The sequence below is a fragment of the Aquila chrysaetos genome, chromosome 6 (assembly GCF_900496995.4).
Source record: "Aquila chrysaetos chrysaetos chromosome 6, bAquChr1.4, whole genome shotgun sequence".
NCBI lineage: Eukaryota > Metazoa > Chordata > Aves > Accipitriformes > Accipitridae > Aquila > Aquila chrysaetos.
The window spans coordinates 15,428,101-15,450,621 of record NC_044009.1 but is presented as its reverse complement, the minus strand read 5'-3'; the positions used below and the strand labels follow the sequence as shown (position 1 = coordinate 15,450,621).

The window sequence follows — 22,521 nt, the reverse complement described above, 5'->3', positions numbered from 1 at the left end:
TGTTCTTGCTAATGCACCCGTCTTCCCCATCCCAAGAGTGCACAGCAGGCGTGAACTGTTACATTGTTCACTGTCTTAAAACACAGCACAGTAATCGTCCTCCCAGCAGATTGATCCTGACTCTGCAATCAGATCTGGCTTAGCAGGAAGTTATTCCTCCTTGCGATGATAACAGGAGTCCTACTTGTGAATTAGAAAGCCATCATTGTTACCAGTTTCCGCAGCTGCATCATTTGAAGAGGAAGTAGGGCTCTGACATGAGGAACAAGTTCCTTGGTGGTTCCTCAGGCTGGTGAAGTTATGTTGGTTTGACACTGACCACACATTAAAACTATGTCAGAGCTGTCAGGTGGGGCAGTGCTGTCTCTCACATCTTCCAGGGCAGGTGTCAGCTTCTATTGTTCCATTTTGAAATCTTAGCACCGGGCTAGAAAGTGTCTCTTGGTGTGACAAAGCAAACTGTGACACAGTTTGAACAATCTCTTCTCTTTGGGCTTTGTACTTCAAATTGAAATGGGATAGGAGAAAATGGAGACAATTTTACTGCCAGTATTGCTGGATGAGTGGAAGCTGTGAATGCACTAAGATGTGCTGTTGACAAATGTCACAGTGTCTAGGGGATAGGAGCCCAAGATTCATACTTGGCTGCTTGATTTATGGCTGGTGATGGCCTATATCAGTATACTGATGCTATGTATTGTAGAACAGGAGTCCATGCAGGTGCACTCAAGTTCACTAGGGTTTTAGAAACTGTCAAGCCAACTAAGCAGGACTGAAGAGTTCTGCTGGAATGGCATCCTTGCTTGTCTCTATTGCCTCTGGTACCTTTCTTGCTTTTTGGAGCTAGTTCAATTATTTCTGCCATGCTCTGTAGAGTACAGCAGTTGAAGCCTTATGATGCACAGAGAAGTGAGTTCAAAGACGCTTTAGTCTGTGGTTGTAAGTCTGCTGTAGTAAAAGGCATCTTCCACTTGTAAGGCTTTGTAGCCCATGGTTAGGATTGCTGGTTCAGCTTTTGATGAGACACTATCTTTCTTTATATAGTCCAGGACAATTCTGGTAGGCACCTGCAGTAGTCTGGATCTGATGCATTCTTATACTGATGGATTAGCATCTGAAGTTTGGATTTGGCATCTTAAATGACAGATTGATGGTGTTAGGTACATGTTTTGTCACTCATTCAAGGACTGCACAGTGACAGACCTACAAGGTCATATTTCATAATGCTGAGGCATCCAATTAAGAAGTTTCATGCTCATGGAAAACTGCTGCCCTACTCTGATGGAGTTACAGTACCAGCTGTTGTAACATCTACCTAATTCTGTGCTTGTAAAGCTGAAGAGTGATTGCTTAAAGCCAACAACGCCAATGCTGACGGCAAGGAGAATGAATACCTGTTAAGAAAGCAATGCCAAGTGAAACCCTTGGAAGCTATTTTAACCTCAGTCCCAGCAACTGCAAATACACCCGAGGTGGGTCAGAATGAATTGGGCCCTCTTTCTGTTTCAAGGTGTATGACAGGATCTATTGCAGGGCAGCCAAGACCTACTGTGCATCTGAAGTGCTGAGTCCAGTGGAGCATTTGTACCTGCACTGTGACTAGCTGGCTTACCACAAGGTGTGGTGCTAGCCAATCAGCCCCAGAAGTCTTGTTCTGATATGCATTCTGTGACATCTTCTGCCTTCACGTTGACACTGGGGAAAGTTGTTTCCTTATTAGACTTGATTATCTGAGTTCAATACCTACAGGAGTTTGTGCTGCCAGAGTGGATGCTTGAACTCATGGAGAGTAAGAAGGCTGATATCTAGGGTAGTTTAGGAACCTGTGGCTCTTGAGACCTCAGCTCAGATTTTTAATGCCACCTTTGCCAGTGGCCATGCGCTTCTGTTTGAGTTCAGAATCCGGAATACAAAAACTTGAATCTTTCCTGGCCTGGGGCTTTTGCTTTAAGAGTGACAGGCTTATACACTTTTTTCCATGGGACATACAGAAGCAGAAGTGGAAGAGGCTCTCTAATATACATATGCAAGCAGTAAAGCAGCAGGCCTGAGGGAAAATTTAAGGATAAATGGTCCTAAAAAGACAACCTTTTGCATAGCTTTGCATCAAAGTGTGGAAGTTAACTGTAGTTCTGAGACAAGTGACCAAGTAGTGACTTATGGCTGGGTTTGGTGTTCCAGCCATCATTAGAGGTAATGGATATTTGTAAGAAGTTTGGAGAAGGAGTGAAATGCAGAGTAATTAAGGTGTGCGGGCTAATGGCAGTATAGGTAATGATCCCATTCTCCCATTATCACAGGCTTAAATGAGCTTTTAGTTGCCTTTTATTGCTTTTTCTCAGTGGGCTATTTTAGGGAGCATAACAAAATACAATGAAAACATGTTTCTAACCTATGTATAAGCTAAGTAAAGTATTAGAGAGCATGAGGGAGAGGTGGTAGTTTTAGTAGAGTGCCTAATAATTCTTCTCCCAAGCCTGTTTTCTGTCCAGTTAAGCTCAGCCTATGTGGGGCAACACCACTGTAGGTGAGTAGTCTGAGATGTGGGGACTCACAGGTCTGTATTTCCCTACTGCATCCCATCCTTCAGTTCTTTAGAAGAGATGGAACATCCATGAGTGAAACAGGGGCACAGAGAGCAGATCACAGACCCCTATGGACTCTCTGTAGGGGTGCTTAGCATCATTGGTTTCAGGGTAATCAAACTTCTTTATAATTCAGGAATGGGCAGAGAGACTGCAGCTCAAAGCTCATATCATTTAATGCTCATCTGAGGCCAATGTAGTTAAATGGGGATGTAAAGAGTAGTACAAGCAATAAATAGGTGGCTTGTAACAGTATAGCTGGCTCAGTACAGAGAGGATTGGGAGAGCTATAAAAATCATCAGGAGCAAGCTAAAAATATAGTTAGAAATGAGAGGGAGAGGAGGAAAATTTTTGAGCACTGGCTTTATAAACTATTTCAGATTACTGTAAAAGGGCTCTTCAAATACATTTTGAGGCAGGTGGAAAGTAACTGAGAAAATGACTGTGTGGGAAGCAGAGATGGGTGAGGAGGTGAAAGATCAGTCACAGCTACTCCACTCCTCTCCCTTTGGAGGTGATAGTGAAGGGGAGGTAGAATGAGGCCTGATCCCTCAGAGAAGGGGGGAACTTAGTGAGCTGCTACTGTGGGGGACAGAAGGGGTGCTCATTTACTTGGGTGCTCAGTGACTTCTGCTAGGTGCCTTACCTGTCTCGGTTCCCCCTCCTCCTTTGATTTTTGTCATGAACAAATATTTGTGGCATTGTTGTGAACAGCCTTAAGAAGAGTTCACGGAGCTGTGACTTTTCCACCATGGTACCTATGTTGCATTTCTGCCTTTGCTTTCTCTTCGGCTTGGATGGTAAAGGAACTAATCCAAAGCTTCTCCCTAAAGTTAGCCTAAGTGTGAATCTTCTTTGTTGTATCCCAAGACACTGACCTGACTTTTGATTCATTCTTTATTCTTGCTCTTTCTTCTTCTCTTAATTTTAGCCAGAAGCAAATGTGCTAAAATAAAATTATATATATAAAAAAAGGGTTGGCAAAGGAAGTCTTGACTGTTAGCAATGTCCAGATAGATTTCCAGCCTGTGATGGCATAGTACTCACAAGGAGAGACATTTTTCTATCAAAGAGAAAACTCCTCCTGCACTTCTGATATGTTGGCTGTTATGTAGCCAGCCATATATGTGTGCCAAGAAATGTGGCAGAGGCTGTTGTGCTGTGTGGAATCATGGCCTGTCTTAGAAAGGAGACATTTTATCATCTTCTTACTGGAGGGAAATAAACTGGCCTGCACTGAAATTGAGTCCCAGCTGTGTCTCTGCCATACATCAGTGCCCATCCTGGCTTTGGCACTCTGTATACTCATAGTCCTCCAGCAGCCCAGCTTTCAGGGTTTGGCTTGGCCTTGCCCAGATAAACTGAGGGATTTCTTTGGAGGGGAAAAACTTGACTTCCTTGACTGGTTACTCTGTGAGGCAAGTAGGAAACAGGAAAAATTACCTGTTCACTTTCCAGTACAGGGGTTTATAGCAGACATGCTTTAAAAAGCTGTTGTGGTTTAACCCCAGCCAGCAACAAAGCACCATGAAGCAGCTTGCTCACTTGTCCCCACCCAGTGGGATGGGGGAGAGAATCTGGGGGAAAAAAAAAAAAAGTAAAACTTGTGGGTTGAGATAGGAACAGTTTAATAGAACAGAAAGGAAGAAAATAATAATGATAATAATAACAATAATAAAAATGACAATACTAATGAAAGGATTGGAATATACAAAACAAGTGATACACAACGCAATTGCTCACCACTCGCTGACCAACGCCCAGTTAGTTCCTGAGCGACAATCCCCCCAAGGCCAACTCCCCCCAGTTTATATACTGGGCATGACATCACATGGTATGGAATACCCTTTTGGCCAGTTTGGGTCAGCTGTCCTGGCTGTGTCCCCTCCCAACTTCTTGTGCCCCTCCAGCCTTCTTGCTGGCTGGGCATGAGAAGCTGACAAATCCTTGACTTAGTCTAAATGCTACTTAGCAACAGCTGAAAACATCAGTGTGTTACCAACATTATTCTCATACTAAATCCAAAATGTAACACTATACCAGCTACTAGAAAGAAAATTAACTCTATCCCAGCTGAAACCAGGATAAAAGCAAATTGTACTGCAAATCTTTTGAGATTTTGCAGATCTTTATCATCCGTCCTGTAGATGGGAAGGGCTGCTAGAGCAGGAAACTAACTGGAACTAAATTAATCTGGGGTTTTTTCACTTTCTTATTGTTGGTTTGTGGGGGTTTTTTTAACTGCTACAGTGCTTTACTTCATGTATGAAGTGCTTAGTGAAGTGGGACCTCTGCAAGTTGCTTTGACAAAATGCACAAAATCTAGCAATACTGCAGCAACAGCATGACCCTTTCTGTTAGCTACCTCCATCCTCAAAGATCTTCAAGAGCCCTGCAGCCTCTCTGGAGCACAGGGAGCTCTGCTAAAGGTAAAGCTAGTGGCGTGCAGGAAGGAGAAACACATTGCAAATGGTGTGTCTCACACTGGGGGTGTGTGTGGAAGAAACATTTTAGTTAAGACTATAACAGAGATTTATCCGAGAGTACATGGGAATTCTTCTGAGAAGGGTGGAAACAAAAGGACCTCACCGAAGCTCTGGGGTTTTTGTTTATTTCTTGCTTGTTGTTTTTTTGAAAGTGAAAATCTCTCCCAACTAATCCCTGATTGAGCCAACTGGCCTTCTCTATAGCCTGTAAATCACTTTTCACATTAAAAACAAAACTGGCAAGACAAGGTAAGCTGGCAGCTTAGGGATATGGTAACACCTCTGCTGGAAATGTAAGCAAGAATAATTGCTTCTAGAATGCTCAACAAACAAACCAACCACTTAATTAAGAATAATAAATCAAGGAAGGGAAGGAAACATTTGAACATCTATCCCTTGCTATAGCTGAACTTGCAGGCAGGTTATGGTTGCTCAGGGACATTCTTCTGCATTATTTGAACACTGTGTAGGGGCTGTAATAGTACAGCGTGGGCTTCTGTTCAACAGAAATTATTTCTGTGCTGGCCTGGTGTGTAGAAAGGCAGGTGGTCTGTGGTTGGAGGAAAGACATGCAGATTCTTGTCAGGTACTATAGTGAGGCTCTAGAGGTCACAGTGATTGCTCTGGATTTTGGCCCTCAGGTCTTAGATGGATCTTAACTTTTCTGGTCATTCCACCATTGTGAACTTTGCTTCCTGAAGGATTCTCCCAGGCTATGTTTGCAGTTGGGACTGCGATTCAGGAGATTACTACAACTTGTACCAGCAAGCGGTAGGACTTGCTTGAACTGGAGTTGATACTTGAGTGGACTCAAATACGTGGCCTGCTGGGGGAAGGGATCCATCTCTTGAAACCAAGGCAGCAAGAAACTGGTTCCTCCAGGCAGTCTCCCATGTCGGCAGTGTAGGCTGGGTTTTCAGCAGGCTTCAGAAAGGGCAGAGGTCCTGCCCAAAGGCCAATCTGAGGCACCCAGGCAACCTATGTGCTTTGTAATGCTTTGAGTGTGTGGCAGCTTTCTGTAATGAGAGGCTTAGTGAGGTTAGGGAGCTGACCAAACTGTAATTTTTATTTGGGCTAAATCTAGGGGATTTAGCCACAAAAACTATATTTATAACTGGGGAGGGAGGGGTTTTTGGTGTTGCTGACTATCCCATCCAATGGCGTGGGAAGGTTCAGGAAATGATGGCTAAACCTTTTGAGAATGACTGGATGTTTGACATTAATGAGGAAAAACTGCAAGGCTAAAAGCATCCCAGATGCACAGAATTCAATTACTTGGCAGTGCAGTTTGATTTTTAGTGTATTTTGCAGTACATTAGTAATTGATCTGTGCAGTATTTGTAACTGCAGAGGAGCTCTAGATGAATGTTTGCCATGATAGTTACAAAATGTTCAATGCTGGGAATGAAATTTCTCCTTGCTGTGATTGTTCATCTGATTTACGGCTAATGGAAAGTAGCTCTCATGCTCCTTTCTACAGCAAATTGATCTTGACTCTTCTTTTAAAAAATCCCAGTAACAGGAATTGTTCTGTAAAAAAAACCAATATGAAGTTAAATCATGGTGAGAGCTGCTGCCTGGTGGACACGCTCACCACATCTCCTGTGGCACAGACCATTGAGGTTTTTGCACTGGTGGTCACTCTGTGACTGCAGCTCTGTGCCCAGGAGGCAGCTGCACTTGCATTCCAGACGTGGAAGTTTCTCAGGGCGCAAAAGGTTCATTGACCAAATTCTTTTAAGCCCAGAAATTCATTGGCAAATCTATTTCCAGCTTTGCTTACTCTCTTCCCCTGCATGTCATCAGTGATCCTGCTGTCCTGAAGGAATCTCCCAACTCATTCTGTCATTTCTGTTGTGCATATATTCATTATTTTTTTGGTAGAAGCTGGAGTTCCCAGGCAGTTTCCCATCCAATTCCTGGACAGGGTAAGAAAGGTTTAGTTTCCAAATGAGGCAAAAGAGGGTGTGTTTAGTCTGGTATGTGCAAAGACCCAGCTGTGCCACTGAATCTCTTAACGACTTTCGTAAAAGTCACTGTCTGTGTCCCATTCTCCTCAGCTGTAAAATAATGATCAAGCCTGTAAGGGATCCCACAGTTAGTGTTGGACTCAGTTCTGCTAAACACTCTCTGAAAGAGGTGTGGTTTTATGGGAAGTTTTCCTCTAGGCTGCTTGTTCCATATCTACCTCTTCCAGGACCATTTATGCCTGTCCCTGAGGTAACTGAGACCATGAGTGTCCGTCTGATCTACCAGTTCCTCTCTTATTGCATCCTACAGTGGAGTGGACTGGTATTTTGAATTTTGCCATCTGACACCAGTCCAACTAAGCATACACTTATTTTTAGCAGCTCAGCTGTACAGTTACAATGGAAGTTAAGCACCTATCAAAGGTCACAGCTGGATGAGAGAGAGCCAGCATACTCAGCAGCAAGCCTTGAGCAAACATTGAGGAGAGAGGCAATCCTTTCCCTATAGAGTTATGATATTGGTTAATTGCAAGATATAATGGGTGGAAGAAATGAATAAAAGTGATATGGAAGGGTGATCCCACAGTAATAGCAGCACATGCTCTGCTTGCGGTGAGGTTTGCCAGTTGCATTGCCCTCATTAGGAGCACGTTTCCGAAGTGTTAGAAAGAAAAAGAGCAGCAGGAGACTAGTAAAAGAGACAGTATCTTGGCAGCTGGGAATGGAAGAGGGGCAGGAATACTTTTAAAACATGAGGCGTGAAAGGTAGGTGTCCTAGGTGTTACCTGTATAAACATCAAGTCTTTTCCTCCTGTATTTGAGTCTCTTCATGTGCCTTTCTCTAGGCGCTGACAGCGAACTTGGTGCTGGAAGATGGGACGAAGATGAAGGGCTATTCTTTTGGCTATCCATCCTCCACAGCAGGGGAAGTCGTATTCAACACTGGTCTTTCTGGGTAAGGCAAAAGCAAATGAGATATAACCACCAAAACTTCTCTGGGAGCTTGTTAAAATGCGAAAGCTCTTTTTTCCAAGTTTGTAGGGTCCTGATCCAAGCATGTAGTGTTCTGTGTAAGAAAACACTGTAGTCCAGGGATACAGAGAGAGAGATAGTTAATGAGGAGACTTCAGGCAGTCCTCTTGTGTCATAGCATTTGTGGTGATGAGCAAGTTTAAAGACTGATGTAACTAACCATGATAGTGAGGTATGTAGGGATCTGATCACTTACCATTGAAATGCAGCCATTGCTGAGTCAGAGCAGAGGAGCTGTCTTTGTTCTCCCTCCAGTGCCCTGATCAAATATAGAGGTTTGAAGCATCTGCAGTGTTCTGGGTAACGGAACTTGGCTTCTGAGTGCAAAATTTTTAAATCCCAAGGTTCCCAAGTTGGTCACCTATATGACCCATCCCTTATGACGTTTGTTGGCTCATACCACAGTTAAGGATGCATTTAAACTCTGTGTCCTTTTCAGCTAAAAGGTAGGATCAGATTCATGCCTAACCTAGCATGATTCTGTCCTTTTGTGTAGTAGAAGCCAGTGGCTGCTTAGTATGGCAGCCAAATGCTGCCAGCGCTTTTGTTGAACTGCTTGAGCAGAGGAAATCTGCCCAGAGGAATGAGGCTTTTGGTTAGGAAAGGGACATGTCCCTGGGGAGGTAAAACAGCTCTGAGGTGGTTGGTGCTTGAGCTTTTTCTGCAGTCATTCATAGCTGTCTTTGCCCAGCTGCCTTGCATTCCCCAAATTCTGCTCTCCTTTGGAGAAACCAGTATTCGCAGGATGAGTTTTTAAATTATCTCATTGGTGAGAATGGTAAATTGCTGCAGAGGGGAATCTGTTTGCAAAGTTTTGCATTAGGAGGCAATTATTTAAGTATTTTGACAGCACTAATTACTGGCTGTGTTAATATACCTGCCAACAAGCAACTGTTTAATACAGATCAGAATGATGGAGGGCACCAGAGTTCTCTTCTTGGTGATAGATTAGGGGCAATAAATCTTGTCACATCACAAAAGTCAAGGAGGACCTGATAGATTAATTTCCTCTCCACATGCTACTGTGGCAGCAGAAGCTATGTTTGCTCATTTTCTAGTGATTTGAAGATGACGCCTGTGAAAGAGAGATCTCTTCTGTGCTGGGAAGCATATGGGCATGGAGGGAACATTCAAAATCTAAGGTTGTATCTTCAGAGCACTCTCCAGGAACATGACCTTGATTGATTTGGAGAAGAGGAAGATAAGAGTTTGCAGCATTGTTGCAGATCGTAAAAGTGACAGATTTGCTACCAGTCCAGGGCTTGCTGTCCAGTGAAAGAAACCCTGTAGCTCTGCCTAGTGCTCCTGAGCAGAGATCAAGACCTTATGTACCCAGAGGAACCCAGCTACGTCTTTTCATTGACACAGTAAGAGGCTAAGTGCCTGCGTGAAGGAGGTGCCCAGGTTTGGGGCCTTTTACAGACTGTCTGGGCACATAGCAATTTGTCAGTATAGGGAGCAAGAGGCTAGTGTGGGGATGATTTTGCCATGGCTGCTGTTAAGCCTCAGACCACTCCTTTCTGTGAAGTGGCTCTTTCTAGATGCTGAGTGGGGTCAGCATGGGCTCTGTACTGGGGTGATTAATATGCTGCTCTGCACCTTGTCTCCTCATCTGGACTCCTGCGTTCTGATTCATGTCATAGAACTGGGAGGCAAAGCACTTTATGTGCATACAGCTTTCAGGCTTGAAGTAGCTAAAGCTGGCTGAAATGTTGTCATATTACTCTGGAATAGAGGGCAGAGAGTACTGTTTTGGGGGTGGAATGTTGAATTTTCATTAGAAAAGCATGAGGATGAACTTTTCAGAAACATTTGGTAAAAAAACCCCAACAACCTAGCATTGCAGCCATCTGTTTGATATAGGAACAAAAAGGAAGAGAGGAGATTTCAAATTAAGAAGGAAGAAGAATTACAACCCATAAAATGTTCCCATGTTTGAAACAGCTCAGTAAATGCATTTGCCTCCAATAAGTCTGTGTGTGTTTCCCATGATATTCTAGCGAGAGAACTGATTGACGGGAATTTGCTGAGATCATGCAGGCCTTTGGGCAGGCACAGCAAGGATTAGACCTTGCAGCATCTTTGGAGCTTGTGTTCCCATCTGCTCCTCTGGGCTCCACAAGGCATTCTGCCTGCTTAAAGGGCATTGTGTCTCAGCGCAGAGCTGTGCCTTCATACCCCAGCCAAATCCAATGGCTCTCTGTCACTTGTTTGCTGATTACAAATAACATGCAAAGGTTAATTACATTAGTTTTGACATTAATGAAGAGCCTTTTGGAAGCATAACCAATTGACTCAGAAGGAGAGAGCAATGCCAAATGTGCACATGCCATGCACTTAACTGCAGTTCTGTGATCATACTGCACTTTGTGTGGTTGTTTACCTGCAGCAAGAAGTATAGATTTGAACAGCAGGAGAGGCTTACCTGAAAATATTTCATGGCCATTGTTCATTCGACATGTCATTTCTCAGAGCTGGCTGGTGTGCTGCGTTGTCTATATCTGCCTGCAACCATTCTGGGTTTTGTGAAGAGTTTCCCAATGTTTGACAATTAATCTTCTGGCAGTAAGTCCAATGTTCCATAAAGATGTCTCTTGTGACTTGCTGATATCTGGTAGATGGCTGGAGTTGCCAATTATGTATTGTTTAAACAATAATGACAATAATAAATTATATTTTGTATAGGGCAGATTCATCCTGAAGTGTCTTTATGCATTTGGCTAAATATTTGTGTGGATAACTTCATCTGTTGCTAAATTACAGCTGCTTTTGGGTTGAAAGGCAGCAGTTGTTTAATGGATTGCTGCAACAGTATGCTACAGCATAAGGGAGAAAGTGAAGGACTGTGTATTAATTTGAAGCTGAAAAATAGGAGCATGGGCATGTAGATCATGTTTACCCTGTCCCCCTCTTTTGGGTTGAAAGTGAGACTGGATCTACTGGATCCAGAGCTCATGCTTTGGAAAATCCTAGGTTTGATCCTCCACTGCAGAAGAATGCTCCACCACGCTTTTAGATCTGTCCTTGCCGAGAAGGGTATTCAGGCAGGTGCTTGAACAAAGTTGCTGTTCCTGGGGCTTCTGCCTGGGCTAAAGATATAAGGACATGCTTTGGGGCCTTGTGACCAAGGTGGACTGCTGAATCCCAAAGCATTGCCTTCAACTTGCCTTCTTTAGAGATACGCAAACCAACTTCCAAGCACTTAAGTCTTGTCAGGTGAAATGTATGACATCCTGTGGGTGGGAACCTGGAGATTGCCTAGAAGAGAGGCCAGGCCTATGCTGGGAGAAGCTGCAGAAGTGGTACTGTGGCAGGTTTTGTTGACAGAGCAGGTAGGAGAGAAGAGTCCAGAGCAGTAGTGAGGAATCACCCTTGTGATTCACAGCTGCTTCCCTGATCCCCAGACAAAAAGATAGGCATAGATTTGTCTACCTGCTCCCCCACAGAAAGAGCAGTTACAGCCTTGAACATCTCAAGACCTGCAAGCTCCAGACCGGGGAAGGAACCAAGTCTGGGCAAACAGCTCTCTTGTCTGTTGGCTTTTTAGTTTGAGCTTTCTATTGCCACAGAGGAGCAAGTTCTTACACCACATGGAGGGAAGGACACAGCAACGGCAAAACACTGCCCACATGGTGGGCCCAGGGAATGACCAAGCCCAAGCTGTTAGCTGTGCATGCACTGACTGCAGTTCTGTGATCACTTTGCACTTTGTGTAGTTGCTTACTTTATGTTAAATTACAAGTAGTCTGAGTTTGTTAATAGCTCCTGTGCTTTTCTTAAATGAATCATGAGAAGCCCAAACCTTTCCTTGTTCTCAGTGTCAAATGTTTAATCACAAATGGCGCAGTCAGGGCAGATTCACAGATGTGTTTGCTTTTATACTGAGAATGCTTTCACATTAATACCATTCCTGTCCTTTTGTCATATGGGAATTCAGACCTGTCTTGTTTTCACTGGCTCTTTTGTTTTCCTTTCAACTCCAGACCAATGTACTTTTTTTCTATTGCTTCTTCATCTAGGTACACTGAAGCCTTGACAGATCCCAGCTACAAAGGACAGATTCTTACACTGGCTAACCCCATAGTTGGGAATGGTGGAGTGCCTGACATGGCTGCTTTGGACGAAGTGGGTCTCAGGAGGTTTCTGGAGTCTGATGGGATCAAGGTAACAGCAGGAGATGCAGACCTGATCAAAGAGTGGTGCTAGCAGCCTGAGTGTGTGTGCGAGGGCGTGTGTGTGCATGCAGGAGTTTACTGGCACCCCCACAAGGAATGAATGATGCTCAGCCTTTCTTTTTCTTCTTCTGGATATTGTCCTTTGGAGGGGTGGTGGCAAAGGATAATCCATCTTGCTTTCTGTACCAGGCTATGTGCTGTCTGAAAGTGGTGTATTTCCCATCAGTGACAGACATGCTGAAGTTTTTGTAAACCGCTGTCCTGGGTGGCTTTTTTTCCTCATTCCCTTCCCTTCTGCCTCATATCTATCTGTGTTTGCTCAGGACTGGTTGCCACAGGGAGATCAAATGCCAGTGAGAATGAGAAATTCCTGTGTGCTGAGACTCTTCTCTATATGCCTGTACTACCACAAACAGGGGAGGTGACAGTTGTGTGGAGAAGGCTGTACATACTAGTGCAGGAACCAGTATTTACATTGTGGTTACAGGGGATATTGGCTAGGAGCAGGGCTGTGTCCATGCAGTGGTGGCAGTACTGAAAAATGAAACAAAACCATGTAATTGCAGAAACAGTGAAATGCTTTATTCATCCTGAGGTGAAATGACTCCTTTATAAGCTATCTAACTCCACTGGAAAATGGAGCTGACTTTTGAAATGAAATGTCACTTAAAAGTGAAAAGCTTTCTTAAATGAAAAATGAATCAAAATAAAACATTTTGTCTTGTCTTAAATTTCTATTTTCTTTGTAACGAGAAGTGTTTTCTCGGTTCAGTGCAATTTGCAGCTTTGGTTACCTGGAAGCCACATTATTCTATGAATTTCCTAAGTAAAAGTGCCCAGGTGCAATCATGACAGAGCATGAAGTCTTTACCCCTTTGCCAGATACCTGTTCTGTGCAGTCCCCTTGTGAAGACTCAAATTTGCAATCTTTTTGCTATATAAGAGCAGCCATACCATGTCTGCCTAGCTTCATGTCCTGTCTGTGATGTGGTTTGCAGTGGATGAATAGTAAAAACTCAGAAGGTCCAGGGCAAGTACAGAGTGATCTTTCAGTGTAAAGTGATGTTTCTTCTCTCTGCAGGTTTCAGGTTTGCTGGTGCTGGATTACAGCAACGAGTACAGCCACTGGCAGGCTGCTAGGAGCCTAGGAGAGTGGTTGCAGGAAGAACAGGTGAGCAATCTAGGGGTAACTACATTATGAGAACAGACCTGTATGTATGGGAACAGGGGAAAGAACTGCTGGCTTTAAGCTGGTAACCACTCTTCTCAGATGTCTTCACCAGTCTGTACTGGGCTTATTCTGTGTTCCTTCATTCTCTGATTCTTCATCCATTTCTCTTTTTCAGGGTGCAGTGATATTTCCAGCATCTGTCCAGAAGCAATGTTAATTAAATGGGAGTGTTTGGTTTTCCATAAAAACGATGCACATTAGATTATATTCTATTCTCTTGTAAAATGTTTCTGTAGTGCTGCTCCTAGTGGTTGCCACGGTCATAACCTCAAGAGATGTTAGCTGCCAGAACCCCACTGACTTGAAGCCGTGGGAGTCAAGGATGTGTCAGTAGACTGCCGCTGACTTATGACAGCTGGGAGGGTTAGGTGCTCATAAGTAAGGCAAAATGGGCCTCAGAAATGAGAGAGATATTTGCCACATGAGCTTTATATTTTGTGCTTTTTAGTGCAGAAACTAGATTTGAAGAACTAAGCTATTTATGAGTGGGAATAGGGAGAAGTGAAGAACTGGAAGTGAGGCAGCCTTGGTAATAATGCTGCTGAGAGGCAGAGCTCCTTAAACAAGGACATGTTCTTCTCAGCAAAGTGATATCGCTGCTGTCTTCCTCTGTCTTAGCTGCTTGTTCCCTAACTTATCCTTCTCTTGTGTTTTCTTCAGGTGCCTGCACTGTATGGGATTGATACCAGAATGCTGTCCAAATTAATTCGTGGCAAGGTATGATCTGCTTCCCTTGATCCATTTGCATTAACCTTGGTGTTGCTGGGCCCTTTTTCTAACCGTGCAGCAAACCTGGGGTAGCAACACTACTGCTGGGCTGCCTTGACCTCAGATGCTGCTCAGATCCCTGTGCTCTTCCAAAGGCTCTGTGTCTTCTGTACAGCTGAGGCAATGCTCTGATCTGGCTTTCCTGTTCTGCATAAGTGAACCAGCACAAGCTGATGTAAATGAAAGGCCTCAGGTAGTTGTGTCAATTTAGTGTGTCACACACAACAGGTAGTAGTGTCAACTACATGCTGCCTTAGTAACAGTCAGAGAGAGCAACAACTTTGTGAGATATTGTGGATATTATTTCACAGACGGCACTGCCTTTGGTCAGTGGAAATTCTCCTGCTCCTCAGAGACAAAGGAATGCCTACAATAACGTAAGATGGATTCCTAACTCAGGCTGGTTTTCTTTGGCTGAAGCCTGTTATTATTTTTAACAGTCATTACTTTTCTCTGGATTCCAAGAGCTGACAATTGAAGGACGTGAGCAGGATTATGTTACCGAATGGAGGTTAATGTTAAGGTACATTTCACACTGGCTAAAACAGTGATCAAAGCCAGTCTGAATGTAAATGCATGTTGGAGGCTCTTCTTTTGTAATGGATTATTTGAAGCTGCTCTTTTCTGTAGGTGACCAATTTGCAGTCTACAGTCCAAGCCCACATCTCCTTTCATTCCACAGAGCAAAATACGAATGCCCCAGCCTGAATAGAGGAATATTTGTAGAAAAGAATTCTTATGGGAAGATAGGGCGTTGTCCTGCTCTTATAGACAGCAGACAAGTGCAGTTTAATACAATAGAAAATGGCAGTAAGTTTTCTACTTTCTTAAGACATACTGTTTAATGGATCAGTGTTCCTTTCATCCAAAGTAAATACACTTTCAATGTTTATCCTGTAACTTAGCAGTGTATGGTATTAATGCCCATTATACTGGGACTCTGAGTGGTATTGTTTTATGGATTTTAGAATAGTTCATAATGTAGCCTTTTCTCCCAGTCTTCTCAGGTTGAAAAAAAAAGCTTAGTATTTCACTCCATGTCTGTTTATAAATTGGGGGTGAGAACAGGGCTTCATTATGATAAATGCAGAAATGAGCAGTGACTTGTTAAACTGGACTCTACAGGTAAATGCAGGGCACCATTTGGCTGAAGAATCTGGGACCAAGGTAAGACACAGGGATCCTGTTTGAGAGCAAGGGCTTTAGGGCTTTGTCATTGGTGGTTTCGGGATTGACTGCATGGTGGCACTCAGCAGTTTTTGTGGTTCCCAAGAATCTGACTTGTTGAAGATGATGCTGACCTTTTCAGCTCTGCTCCATGCAAAGCAGCCTGGAGTAGCTTTTGGCATAAGGTGCTGCTCAAGATGAGATAGGACAGCAGCCACTGTTAAGAGCAAAACTCTGTCTTTAAAACTTACCCTTAGTAGTGCGCATGGCAATGCAAGATGCTGGCTCTTTCTTGCCCTAAGAAAACGGCAAGGATACTTCAGATATGGCCGACCATGGAAGTATCTCACGGAAGTGTCGCTAAACCCAATGAGCAATCCTGGTGTGCATGCTAGTGTGATATCCACAGGGCAAGCTGAGTTTAGTATGTTTTATCATGAAAGTTTTATGTGTTAAAAGTTGCAACAAAACAGTGACTTCCTCTGTTTTCCCCTTCCATCCTTGAAAAGTTCTGTATTGCACACCCTGTCCCCATGCTGAGAAGAGGTTAACCCTAGGTTAATTCCACTTATTCCAGGAGTGGGGCAAAGCCAAAACAAGGATTTTTCCACTGAGAACTTTAATGAGCAGAAGGTGGAGAAGGATATGCTGCTAGCAGAGCAAGAGTGTCCTAGCTTCTGTGAGGTGGTAACAGCAATAAAGAGCAGAGCTTGCTGGATGTTTGTTTTTTGTTTTTTTTGTTTTTTTTTTTTAACAGCTTATTCAGAAAACAGCTGTGCTGACCTGCCTTCTACGTAGCTTTGCCTTACACCAGCTCTGCTGCCTTGTAGCTATCCACAGGAGGTAGCTGAAGACCTCACAGTGGGTTTCCAAAACCAAAAAGCTTCAAACTGCTTTGTGGATTACTCCCAGATCTACACAACAGTTATTTGGGGAATCTGAATTCTGATCCTCTTGGAAGGCAACCCATTTTACTGTCACTAGAGAGCTTGCCAGACTGCCTATTAACAATTTTACTGCTGACAATGCCTTTCCCCCGAATGAAGGATTTTAAACAGAGTTTTGATACCCAGGAAGGCTCATAAACTTCTGAAGATGCTAGAAATGGTTATAAGCTGCCAAGAAACCATCTCTAAACAGCTGTTCCAGTTGCTGTGCCTGTCAGCACCTTGTCCCAGTGTTCACAGCTTCTCCTTTGCTCATACTTTGTTGTTTACTGGTGTATTTCCACAGGGCACATTACTTGGGAAGATTGAATTTGAAGGTCAACCTGTGGAGTTTGCAGACCCAAACAAGCAAAACTTAATTGCAGAAGTTTCAACAAAGGTGAGAAGTTCTTCTCTACTCACAGGGCTGTACGCTCCAGGTAGTAACTGTTCCCCATTTGCTCTGAGGATCATCCAGTCTTTCTAAACAAACAATGTGGGGACTTTTTCTAAATGATATGCCTTTCCAGACCTTTGAAGGACTGTCATCTCAACATCATCCCCATAGAATCCCCATGGCTCCTTAGGTGCAGTGTTGAAGATGTGAAATGAGCTGTGTTGAGCTGGATGTAGTCTGATCAGTACTCTGATTCAGAGGATTGTGTGTTACAAAGACAGGATTGGGAAGTATTGTGGATACAGTTAGACGTAGTGTATGGTGGACATTTTCAAACACAAGCAGAATTAATAAAAAGAATGGTTGCTTTCCTTAAATAAATTTCAGGAAAGCTCACAATAACATTCAATAATCTGTGTTCAGGTATAATTTTATTGAGATGATTCCAGAAGATATTTCTACATTTCAAAAAGAGACCAAGTTAGGAATCCCCTGGATCTAATATTACTGGTATTAGCTGCTTTGTCTATAGATACGTACAGAACAGCAGTTAAGTTTGTACTCTGTTAGCTGAGCATGCAAACTATGTTCAACCACAAGCTAAGAACATTACAAATCATGAGGACATAGCAAACCAGGCCCATACTAAAATTAGTAACTATTCTTGTACCAATGCAAGAGCTAAAGTCTTAAATTATGGACCCTTTGGGGATTTAATTGTGGGATAAAGAGTGCCTTGGGTGCTTAATCCCATTGACTGAAGTGAAAACTTGAGTGTATGAGCCCTTTTTACAAATTCCATGCTTACTATGGTGTTTGCATCTCCTTCAAGATCAGTGAGGCTCCGGAAGAGCTCTGCAAATAGATGCTTGTGTACTGTTCTGCGCACAAACTGGTGTGTTAGTGGCATGAGTGAGAAGCAGTCCTGAACAGACTGGTCGGTGAGCAAGTGGGAATTTGAAGCGCAGTCTCCATCCAGGCTTGGATTTACAGTAGTAACTGGTTACCTGGGATGCCATTGGAATACATAGGCCGCCTTGCACATCTCACCTTTGGAAATCTCACCAACTCATGCCAATGCCTCCACTGTATTTTGAGTCCAGGCCTTGTTGCTACACAGGAGGGTGGTGATTGCTTATTGAGGTTGTGATCTCTGATTGCAAAATGCAGGTGGAGCCATTTTGAGCAGTAACTCAGAAATAGGTAAGGTTGCTGATGCTAAACTCTGCAATTACTAAGACAGATTTACTGTAAAGATGCTGAAAATAGCTTCTAAAAGGGAGATACAATAAGATTAACGGAGCTTTGGTGGCCTCATTATGTTTATAACTTCATTTTATAAGCTTGAAAAGCAACATCACAAATAAAGCTGAAAATGAAGTAAGCTGTTCAATGTTGGTAATTACTGGACATGACAATCTATCTGTTGCTGAACAGCTATTTTCATGTAAATCAGGATACAGTAAGATCAGGAATCGGCTTATCAATTGTACATTAGGAGTGATTGATTTTTTTATTATTTTTTTTTGTCCCCCGCCTTCTTTAGATGCTAGTGGTATAGACTCTATTTGCTAACGTTGCCTGTACAGGGCAAGGAATGTAGAAAACTGCTAGTATTTTGCAGGAACTTTTGTTGGAGATTTATTTTGGTGCATGTGATGGTCAGGGTCCCAGAGCAGATGAGAGGTATTTAACCATTGTACTGGTTTCAGCTGGGATAGAGTTAATTTTCTTCCTAGTAGCTGGTATAGTGTTATGTTTTGGGTTCAGTATGAGAATAATGTTGGTAATGTGCTGATGTTTTCAGTTGTTGCAAAGTAATGTTTAGCCTAAAGTCAAGGATTTGTCAGCTTCTCATGCCCAGCCAGCAAGAAGGCTGGAGGGGCACGAGAAGTTGGGAGGGGACACAGCCAGGAGAGCTGACCCAAACTGGCCCAAGGGGGATTCCATACCATGTGACGTCATGCCCAGTATATAAACTGGGGAGAAAGCTGGCCAGGGGCCCCTGCTCGGGATCTGGCTGGGCATTGGTCAGCGAGTGGTGAGCAATTGCATTGTGCATCACTTGTTTTGCATATTCTAATACTTTTTTTATTATTATTATTATTATTACCATCATTATTATTTTCTTCCTTTTCTGTCCTATTAAACTGTCTTTATCTCAACCCATGAGTTTTACTTTTTTTTATTCTCTCCCCCATTCCGCAGGGCGGGATGGGGAATGAGCTAGCAGCTGCAGCTGCGTGGTGCTTAGTTGCTGGCTGGGGTTAAACCACAACAATCACTTGAAGCTAAAAGGTCACTTCTATCCACACATCCAGCTCCACATACTCTTTTTGTTCTCAGCACTATTGCCAGCAGGAGTTTCTACTCTCCCTGACTGCTGGCTTGCATCCTTCCCACATCATCCTTTCAGACTGGGACAGTTTTTTATAGGCTGTGCAGTAAACAAATGAGGGAAATCCTCTGGCTTTAGAAGGAATATATTTTAACAGTTCCCTGATCCAGTTCCCAGTCTCGTTTCTGTCTAGACATACTCTCAGCCAGATGCAGGGGTCAGTGCTCTGCAGTACAGAGGAATAGTAAGTATGAGAAGTGGGGGCAGGGTTGTGAAGACAGCAACACCTAAAATCAGTCTTGCTGCTGAAGGAAATGTTGTAACAAATCATAGCTGAATTAATTGGGTAGGGAAGAGTTTTGAGAGTGAAGTAATTAAAGTACCTCAAAGCAGTTTTGTCCCACAACTCTCTCCGGCCATTAGAACAGCCAAGGAGAACCTTTGAAGGAGATCTTTGCTTCATAACGTTTCACAGATTTTTAATTATGTATGTTGTGAGGAATTGAGGGGTGTCCAAAAGCCCATTTAAAAAGGGGGGTGAGTTTTTCTTAAGGAGCTCTGGCACATGACACTAAGTTAGTTTCTGTGAGAACTGAGCACCTTAATCTTGAGATTTTTGAAACCCACCTCCCAGGATCCTGAAGAACAGCAAGTAGAAGACCCATACAATTCCTGTGCAGTGATACAGTTCCACCATGGACTGTAGAAGTAGAATCCACTGGTGTATTGGTGACTGTGAAAATATTGTCGTATTTGATGTCAGGCACAGCTTCATATCAGAAGCCTTGAGTGATATAACAAGACCCAGGTTCAATATGATTTCCATTCTACTTATTCTCAGGAAGGGATTGTGGGGTACTTTGCCATCTGATTATGTAGTATGAACTAAAAGATATGTTCTGATACAAAAATATCCTTTCAGCATTACACAGCAGGACTCACAACAGCAGTGGTAACACTACTGGCTCTGTCCTGACTCATGTCCTCAAAGGTGGATTAGGGACTATTGGTGGTTCATGTGTTGCAGCTTGAAGCCTTGCAGTGAAGGGAGGTGGCTCCTTGCACCCCATCTCTTCCACCCTTGCTCCTGACATGGGAGTAAGTCACTCCTGATGATGATCAGAGCTGTCCTCACATAGGACATGCTCTGGCATCTTAAAAATCTCTTCATCTCAACCTTTGAGACGGTAAAAGTTCAAATAAGAACTGAGTTAGGGTAACAGAGAGGGAGGAGTTATAATATTCTGCTAATAAACTTAATCTTGAGTTCCCCATAGAGGGGACGCCTTTCCTTCTGGCTGGTCGTAATCCTCCTATGAAAAGATTCAGTTCTTCACCCCGCACCAAGCATATTTGGCATGGATTTTAGCATCTTTTCTTAAAGGGGCCTATCTGTGAAATATGAATGCCAGGGAAGCTGATTAAAAGGGAATGAGTTAGTTTAAAAAAAAAAAAAAAAAGACTTTTTTTCAGTGGTGTATTGAACAAGAGAAAAAACACTTTTGATAAAGTACGCTTATCAATTTCAGAAGCTGAGCATAACTGAAGGTAAGCACAGAGTTTGTTTTTAGAAGGAAGAAGGCTGCCTTACGTGCTTATTGATGAATAACATCCCAGCCTGGTGCTAACTGCAGTCATATAACAAGTAAAATAATTCAGCAAGCTTCAGAAAGAAGCTGTCCATAAATAACCTTACATCAGTGCTACAGCTGTCTGTCAATATGTCTGCATGTTGCAGTATCAAGGCCCATATAACATACAGTGGTTTGACTTCCCAGTCTTCCATGCTGGTTGTGCCCAACAGATAAGTGGGTGTACAAAGCATAACAGTCCAGATTTGGGACTGGTGACAATTTACTTTGTGGAATGGGTTAAGGAACAGCAGCTGGAAGAAAAGTTGTCGTGGTTTAACCCCAGCCAGCAACTAAGCACCACGCAGCTGCTCACTCACTCCACCCCCCCCTCCCCCAGTGTGATGGAGGAGAAAATCGGGAAAAAGAAGCAAAACCCGCGGGTTGAGGTAAGAACGGCTTAATAGAACAGAAAAGAAGAAACTAATAATGATAATGATAACACTAATAAAATGACAACAGCAATAATGAAAGGATTGGAATGTACAAATGATGTGCAGTGCAATTGCTCACCACCTGCCGACCGACACCCAGCTAGTCCCTGAGCGGCGATTCCCCGCCCCCACTCCCCCCAGTTCCTAAACTAGATGGGACATCACATGGTATGGAACACCCTGTTGGCCAGTTTGGGTCAGCTGTTCTGGCTGTGTCCTGTGCCAACTTCTTGTGCCCCTCCAGCTTTCTCGCTGGCTGGGCACGAGAAGCTGAAAAATCCTTCACTTTAGTCTAAACACTACTTAGCAACAACTGAAAACATCAGTGTTATCAACATTCTTCTCATACTGAACTCAAAACATAGCACTGTACCAGCTACTAGGAAGACAGTTAACTCTATCCCAGCTGAAACTAGGACAAAAGTGTTTTCTGGTATGTAAAACTGTCAGGTCCATATGGACATAGGTCATGCTCAGTGATGTGCTTGGCCTAGTCTGTTCTGCTGTGATGCACTAGAGGTCACTCATAGGATATCTTCAGCTGTGCTATGCTTTGGTCTTACTGTGACTGGAGGGTCAGGGTGCTGTTTAATGTGATGGATCTGTAGCTAGTGTGAAGTAGCCTTGCTCCACTGGCATCAGCAGGATGACTTCAGCTGAAAATCTCTCACCATGTATCTGGTGTTTCTCTTGGGCTGCAATAATTTGTGAGAACTAGCTTGCTGCTTCACCGCTAATGAGGTGAAACACAGGAAAAAAGCTTGTCATTAGCTATGGAAACAAGTGATTTCTTAGGAATTGCTGTTACTGCTGTAATCAACAGTATATAAAAGAGCATTATAACTTCTACTTTCACAGAAAAATGAAGGAAGTGCTAATGTCTCCAGTACTTCTGGAGATTTCCATGTAAATTGATTCTTAAGTACCAGTTGCTGCATGTTGGTGAAAAGTTATTCTGCTGTTTTGGGGACGGGGGTGATTTGTCACTTACAGCATGGTCTGACTTTTTATAGGAACTCAAGGTTTATGGCAGAGGGAATCCAATTAAAGTTGTAGCTGTCGACTGTGGGTTGAAGCACAATGTTATCCGTCTGCTAGTAAAGGTAGGTCAGTGCTTTATGTCCTTCATCTCTTGTTTTGCTTTGGTAAGAGCCTCACATACACTCATTAGCCTTCCTTCCACCTGGGCACATCTATTCTAGTAGCAGTTGTCCTCCTAAAATGAGGTACAATTTTTAGGATGATTTTTATGGACTGGGAGGTGTTTTCTGAACTTGGTACACTGTATTGAGGGGATAAGGGAGAGGACCTGTGCAGCAGCCTTTCAGCCATGAGAAGAATTCCTAGAAGGTAAGCTTTAAAAAGACAAGGGACAGCTTC

General features: G+C 43.2%; 1 protein-coding gene across 4 annotated transcripts in view; it reads left to right on the top strand.

The window, feature by feature from the left end:
- Positions 1 to 22,521, top strand: part of CPS1 (carbamoyl-phosphate synthase 1) — a 113,924-nt gene that overhangs the window by 11,935 nt on the left and 79,468 nt on the right. For all 4 annotated transcript variants that reach the window (XM_041124625.1, XM_041124626.1, XM_041124624.1 and 1 more), the window contains 6 exons: positions 7,888 to 7,997; positions 12,094 to 12,238; positions 13,331 to 13,420; positions 14,141 to 14,197; positions 16,649 to 16,741; positions 22,155 to 22,244. In XM_041124625.1, the coding sequence (XP_040980559.1) occupies positions 7,888 to 7,997; positions 12,094 to 12,238; positions 13,331 to 13,420; positions 14,141 to 14,197; positions 16,649 to 16,741; positions 22,155 to 22,244 (585 nt within the window). The remainder of the gene's footprint in view (positions 1 to 7,887; positions 7,998 to 12,093; positions 12,239 to 13,330; positions 13,421 to 14,140; positions 14,198 to 16,648; positions 16,742 to 22,154; positions 22,245 to 22,521) is intronic.